This window comes from Malurus melanocephalus, unplaced genomic scaffold (genome assembly GCF_030028575.1).
Source record: "Malurus melanocephalus ecotype Western Australia unplaced genomic scaffold, MMel_1.1 scaffold_1049, whole genome shotgun sequence".
Taxonomy (NCBI): domain Eukaryota; kingdom Metazoa; phylum Chordata; class Aves; order Passeriformes; family Maluridae; genus Malurus; species Malurus melanocephalus.
Window position 1 is genome coordinate 99,183 of NW_026624281.1, and position 7,014 is coordinate 106,196.

Below are 7,014 nucleotides of genomic sequence, written 5' to 3' on the forward strand. Positions count from 1 at the left end.
TGGATACATAAAATGCTGAATAAAGCCCAGTGCTCTGTAAAACACAGGTGCTCAAGGGAGTAAAATACCCCAGATTATCATGTACTCTCTTCTTAACATCTGTCTGCTTTGGTTCTCCAGTTGAAAGCAGGGTTGGTGGTTTTCCTGCATCACAAAGGGATTTTTTGTGGAAATATAGTCATTAATGCTTAGGRGTCACCCCATTATCATATCACCAAAGTCACAGGCAATGAAGAAATGAAAAAATTCTTCAGAGCTGTGTTTGAACATTACAAGAAATGGGGTGCAGCACCACACAGAGCAAGGACAAGCAAATTAAACCTTTCATGGTTTCATTGTGTTGGTTGTGCACTGTGAATAGTCTCAGGAAAATATTTACACCAATCTGCTAATTGCAGATGTGTTTAAGTGGACTATTAGATTGCACAGACAAATTTTTTTTATGGGTTTTCTTAATTTGTAAGTATTTGGATTTGCAGCCTTTTAAAAGACACATGACTAAATGTATAATACACAGCTATAATTTAATGTCAGAACCTTCAGGCTTTGCACCAAGCTTTGTTTTTGGAATGAACAGAAACAAATCTTAGTGATCTGACAGGTGTTTTAGCAGTTTCCTCTGCATGTGTTKACTTTTGGTTATTGTGATTATCTTAGCAGGAAAACCCTTGGCTTTCCATTTTTGGATTTACAAAGCCAGCTKCTAAAACAGCAGAGGAAGTTTAAATGGGTTACTCTCCTGGGCTATAAATATCTGTTATTTCTGTAAACATTGAAAAGAGGGTGTAGGAGTCACRGGAAAGGGTCTGTGCCTGTGAACAATAACTGGAGTATTCCAAACCTCATGTGCTTTGTGTTTCTGGGGATTTATTTAATGATCCACTCAGACTGAAGCCTAAAACCATTAAACAATTCCCYGTAACATTCCCAACACCTCTTCCATGTATAGAGAGTGTAACATTCATGGCAAGTGGAGTATTGTCAGAGTAGGATGCAGAGAGCAGAACTTTAGTCCCTTTGAGAGTTTTGTCCTTTCTTTAAGAAAAATCAGCCCTTCCCTGGTGTTGCAAACATGCTTTCATGTTTGTTTTGTATTAAGAATTTAAAGCAAATTATTTAGAAGGGTTATTCATGTGTGTTGTACTTTACACAGKCACAGGGAATTTATGTTTGGGATTGGATATGAACATTGTGGCACTCCCTAGCTATGCATAATGGATTCTGCAAATTGTCTAGTTTTTCATTGGCAAGCTGAAAAATTCTGTGCTTAAAAACCTAAATAATAGGTCTGATTTTTCTGAGGGGATTACATTCTGCTAGACATTGATAATTTTTTTCTTGCATGAATGATTTAGGACAGAAGTGGAAAGGAAATAAGCTTTTTCTTTGTATACAGTCTATCTACAGTTGAAGATTCCTTCTTTAATTGTGAGTGCAAATGAATTCCACTTAATAACACCCATGTTCTTTTTTTTTCTGGAAATGATTGATTTAAAGAAAGATCAGAGCAAAAACAGTTAGATTTGCAGAAGCCTTCAGTTCCTGCCATACCTCCGAAAAAGCCTCGGCCACCCAAAGCCAACGCTGTGAGCAGACCTGGGACTTTGCCCCCCAGACGACCAGAAAGACCAGTTGTGCCTGTGACCCATTCAAGGTATGGCTTTTCTTTTGTCCASTGATTAGTGGGAAAAGCACACGTTTAAAGAATTTAGGTTTTATGGTTGATGTCGAAATTTATTTTACTGTAAACTGTATTTAAAGGACAGCAAGAAAAAAAGAATACCTATAGTCATCTGGCTGGATCATAATTATCTTCTCCATAATACCAGTCTTAGATTGTTCATTACTAGTTCAGAACTATCACTAGTTCASTGATAAACACACTGTTACCTTCATCAATAAATTACTGGGATGTTCTTGGCTTGGGCACCAAATCAGTGCAAAAGCTTGGATGGTGCTGAGGAATAGCATCAGACAATGCACATTTCAAATACTGTCAGACTGGCTTCACTCTGCTTTCTTTGATCATTTTAGATCCAATTTTAGCAAAATAGATGTGTCTTSATAGAATGTTCTTTTAGCTCCTGTYGAGTATTTATGCTCTAATGTTGGTTGTCACTCTACAGATATTTGATGTTTTTTATCAAAGGTGTAACAGCCTTTGAGGAGCACTTGCCAACAAAACTCAGTTCTCATGTGCTGGAGCAGAGGCTGCAGAAATTAAGGTCTCACTGCAGTCCTAATCAAGTCTGGGTGGTTGTATTTTAGTCATCAGCATCTGAGTTGTGCACTATAGATTTCATTTATTCATAGTGAATAGAGTTAGATGAGAACCAAAATAAAAGCAGCACCTAAAATGGGCAAGCTTTGCATCTTGCAGAAATGCTAGAATATAGCCATGGAAATAATTTCACTATTGTACTGTTAGGGAAATTGGCTGCCATTGAACTACTGGAGTTCAAGTGTAGTTAATGGTGAATTAAATACCAGAATGGAGTGTAGGTTAGAGTGAAATGCTAGACATTGATTTCTCTCATTCCTCCACATATGGTTAAATAAACAAATGTTGTCAGTGCCAAATCTGAGGCAAATTAAAAGAAGAAAAGGGACCTGCCTTGTGCTCCCAGTTTCATTTGACTGAAATGAAATCTCTGAGAATTTACCCTTCTATCCAGGAGCTACTGCCACAGCTTCTTTTGGACTTGGCTTTGAACACACTTGCCCAGTTTCCAAAATACAGTGCACACTGCTGATCACTTGGGCACACTTGGAAATCCAAGGATTTGCTACAGCAGCAATTTTCAGATTTAGCTAAATGATGTCTTGGAAAGATCAATACATAGCCCATGTTCAGTTCACTGTGAGGCATGCAATGGAGCAGCTATWCCTTTGTTCTATCCTTTGCTTGAAATATTTCAAACACACTATAAATTTTTAGCATTTATAATTTTGGAAGGGTATTTGTTGCTCTTTTGGGTTGTTTTTTGTTTGTTTTTTTTTTTAGTACAAAATTGTATGAAGTAACCATGTATTTTTTAAGATAYTTTGATTTTTATGTTATGAAAGGGAAAACACACGTCTAAACAGTAATCTTGTTATGTTCTTAATTGTTCAAACTTTGCTGTGTCTAACACAGAAAAAATGGAAAAGACTTTCAATTGCTTGGATAATTAAGAAACTTCAAATGGAAGCAGTCACTTCAATARAGGTGTTTTGGTTTTAAATCCTTTCAGTTTAATAAGGTAGGAATTGTTTTAAGACCTGGTGGTATCCATTTCCAAATCTGAAAAACTTTCATTTCCAAATCTGAAAGCAATTAGAATAAAAATGGAACAGCAGAACTTTTGCTGACTGCTGTGATTTAATCTTGGTGGGCAGCTGAGCCCCACACAGCCACTCACTGTAGGATGAGGGTGAGAATAAGGAGGGCAAAGTGAAAAAAACTGTGGGCTGTGATAAAGACAATTTAACAGGAAAAGCAAATGATGGGCAAACAAAGCAAAGAAGTTGTTATTTCCCATGGCAGGCAGGTGTTCTGCCATCCCCAGGAAAGCCAGGCTTCATCAGGCAGCTTGGGAAGATAAATGCTGTGATTGCAAACATCAGCAGCTCCCTCCTCCCTGAGCTGTGTGCACTGAGCACAGCACYCTGTGATTTGGGACACCCTTGGGTCACTGGGGTCAGCTGTCCCAGCCCTGTCCCTCCTAACCCTCGTTCACCCCACTGCTTCACCCCTTTCACTGCTGGGTACAAGGAGCAGCAGAAAAGGCCTTGGCTCTGCTCAGTAATAGTGAAAACCCCTCTGTTATCTGTGCTGTGTTCAGCACAAATCCAAAATACAGCACCCTGTGATTTGGGACATCCCTTGGGTCACTGGGGTCAGCTGTCCCAGCTCTGTCCCTCCTAACCCTCGTTCACCCCACTGCTTCACCCCTTTCACTGCTGCAAGGGGGAGCAGAAAAGGCCTTGGCTCTGTGCAGGTACAGCTCAGTCATCATGAAAACACCCTCTGTTATCTGTGCTGTTTTCAGCACAAATCCAAAACACAGCACCCTGTGGGGTGGGACACCCTTGGGTCACTGGGGTCAGCTGTCCCAGCTCTGTCCCTCCCAGTTCCTCCTTCACCCCACTGCTTCACCCCTTTCACTGCTGGCTGCAAGGAGGAGCAGAAAAGGCCTTGGCTCTGCTCAGTAATAGTGAAAACCCCTCTGTTATCTGTCCTGTGTTCAGCACAAATCCAAAACACAGCACCCTGCAAGCTGCTATGGAARAGTGAGCTCTATCCCAGCCAAAAGCAGTACCTGATCCTTAGAGGGAAATTGCTGTGGTTATAAAATCTGTCTGGTGAGAGTTCCATCTCAGCTGCTGAGGGGGCTGTTTTAAGTAGCTTGCACCTTTTGCCTCTCACACATCTCACTGACTTTTTCTACTGATGATTGTTTTTCCATTTAAATATAATCCTCCTTCGCTGAAGGCAGAGTAGGGCTTCAATGACAACAGGATAGATAATAACCATGTGGGACAGTGCATAGGTGTCAGTTTGTTCCAAAGGCTTCCCAGTTTACATGCCATGATTATCCAATTTACAGATAAACCAGTTCTCTGGAGTAGGCAAGCCATAAACACCTACAGAAGGTGCATCTTTACAAACAGTTTGAACCAGTCCATGTCCATGCAGGGTTCCTTGTCCTGGCACCCCATTCCTGATGTTTAACACCAGCATTTGTGCAGCCATAGGGGTCAGGGAGCTGCTCCAGATGAATTTATTAATTAATCAGTTTGCAGTGGGGTTTCTMTTAGTGTGGGGTTTCTCTCAGACTCATCATCTGCCTGGTCAAGCTGACAGATCTGCATGGGCATGAGCAGAGAGGGACACAGTGAATGAGAATGGAGAGCTCCACTCCTTTCCCAGCAGTGAATGCAGAGTGTTTTAATAAACCTGTTGATTTTCTGACAACAGGGTTGTTTTTTGTTGGKTTTTTTTTTTTGTGAGGCTGTTGCCATATATCTTTTGTAGGCAAATGGTAAATGTTGTCACTTTGAGCCCTAAATGATGCTATTCTAAGAATCTCTCCAAAACCATMCTCACACATTTCCTAGAGTGCTTCMAGCTCRTGYCATGCTCTCASAWKGCTCAGATTGGAAATGTATTTGTGCAAAACAGAATGTGAAGTCAGATTCTCATTGCCCTGTCAGCCAAGAAATTGTGTTGCTTCTTATAGGTGTACAAATATTTAAGCAGTTTAAGAAAAGGTTAGAGACTAAAAGATAAGAAAGCTAATTGTGTTCAGGTAGATGATTTGGAAAATACCTTCATTTATCATCTTGCCAATTAATACATTTTTCTATGCATGTGTTAAATTTCTTCTGTGTGCTTCCTGGTGCACACTGCCTGCCATATTGAGAGCTGTTCAGGACTTGTTTGTTTTTAATCTGATTGTCTATTCTTTTGTTCACAGAATGCTTTTCACCCTATCACAGGATTTAATGGGCTATATATTCATTTAATCTATGACATGATCTGGGTTTTAATAAAAATTTTCACCTCTTTGTCACAGCCTTCCTGAAGTTTGAAATTGGGTTTTCAGCACTTTGTGTTTTGCTCATCAGCTGTTGCCATGAGTTGAGGTTCAGCCTATGRCATCAAAAGCAGAGACCAAGGAAAAAACCAACAAGATTTGGGAGTTCACTCTGTATTTTCCTGTCAACAGCTAATTATTGCACTGTATAGTGCCTGGGTTGTTTCAGGGGCAGAGCTATACTTTTTTATCCCTAAATTACCTACCTTATGTTCATAATTTTTGCAGTGCTACGGGGTGTTTCATTGTTGAAAAACTATTTGTTAGGTGACCTGATAATGATGGCAAGTACAATGCATTGCATTAACTGATCACAGTAAAAACCAAAGATTTGAGTAACCTTAGCAATACTGCATTACTTGCCTACCACTGGCATTAAAAAATTGTTTAAACAGGTAGATTGTTTTAGTAAACTCAAGTACTTTGGGATAGAATGTTCTCCAAAGAAGRAGTAATTTTGTTGCTTTTGGTTGATCTCCTGTTTGATTTTTAAATAACTCCTCTGTATAAAGTAAAGGCTTCTGACACTTGCCTATTGCAAAGCCATTTCTGACAAATTAKGTTATCTTGGAAACAATATTCATAGTCTAATCTCGTAAGAAAAGTGCAAAAAAAAGTGATGGAGCAGCTGCATTTATGAGTAAATACTCAAAAATTCTTGAAACTCAGTGTCCCTTTCTGCAGTATTTCAGGTCCACTGCTGTACTTTGTGGAAAAATTCGAAAGATGTTGTAGAGTGTCCCCTTGCCCTTTGTGTTGAGATGCTGTGAACATCTGAAGAATTATTTGGGACACTACAGTGTCTAAAATAGGATTTTTTGACAGGTGCTAAGGAGAAATGGGATCAGGTTAATCCATRCACCATGTCCACTTAGCAGAGATTGCTCTCGCTGACATTGCTGTCACTGCTGCTGTGCAGGAAGAATACTTTGCTCTCTCATTCTTAATCCAAAGTTAGCTATCCATTTAGTGTAACCCCCACAAATTAAAACATCTCCTCTTCTTGATCCAAATGCAGGAGTGATAGTCCAAAAGTGGAATTAGTGGGCAGTGCAGGATCCAGCACTCTTGAGAAAGACTCCTCTGAAAGAAGCAATGACATCGGTAAGTTCTGCTGCTTTCTACACTTTGCCTAAGAAATTTATGCTGTAAATYTCTGCTTTTTAGTGACTTTATTATGATTTGAGATTGAAAATTTGGCAATGAATGTGAGTGCTTTTRTAGCAGTTTTTAACTGCAATATTAAAGGGTAATTTCTGCTTTACTTAAAATTGTTTTGTTGGGGTTTTCAGTTAAAAAAAATATCAAAAGCAARTATGGAATAGTGAGTTATTTTGAGTAGGAAGGCTCTTAGTTATTTTGAATCAAAATGCTCTTGTTATTTTTGTTTAAAAGTCCAAACAAGTGAGAAGGCCAATGATAATAAGRCATAATT

The 7,014-nt window shown here is 39.3% G+C and overlaps 1 protein-coding gene across 1 annotated transcript in view; it reads left to right on the forward strand.

The window, feature by feature from the left end:
* The window catches only part of LOC130586061 (SH3 domain-containing kinase-binding protein 1-like), a gene marked incomplete at its 5' end in the record, with an annotated part of 93,635 nt that extends 86,905 nt beyond the window's left edge, over positions 1 to 6,730 (forward strand). Inside the window, 2 exons of the mRNA XM_057386771.1 lie at positions 1,498 to 1,654; positions 6,598 to 6,730. Of these exons, the coding sequence (XP_057242754.1) occupies positions 1,498 to 1,654; positions 6,598 to 6,715 (275 nt within the window). The remainder of the gene's footprint in view (positions 1 to 1,497; positions 1,655 to 6,597) is intronic.
* Between the last annotated feature and the right edge of the window lie 284 nt (positions 6,731 to 7,014).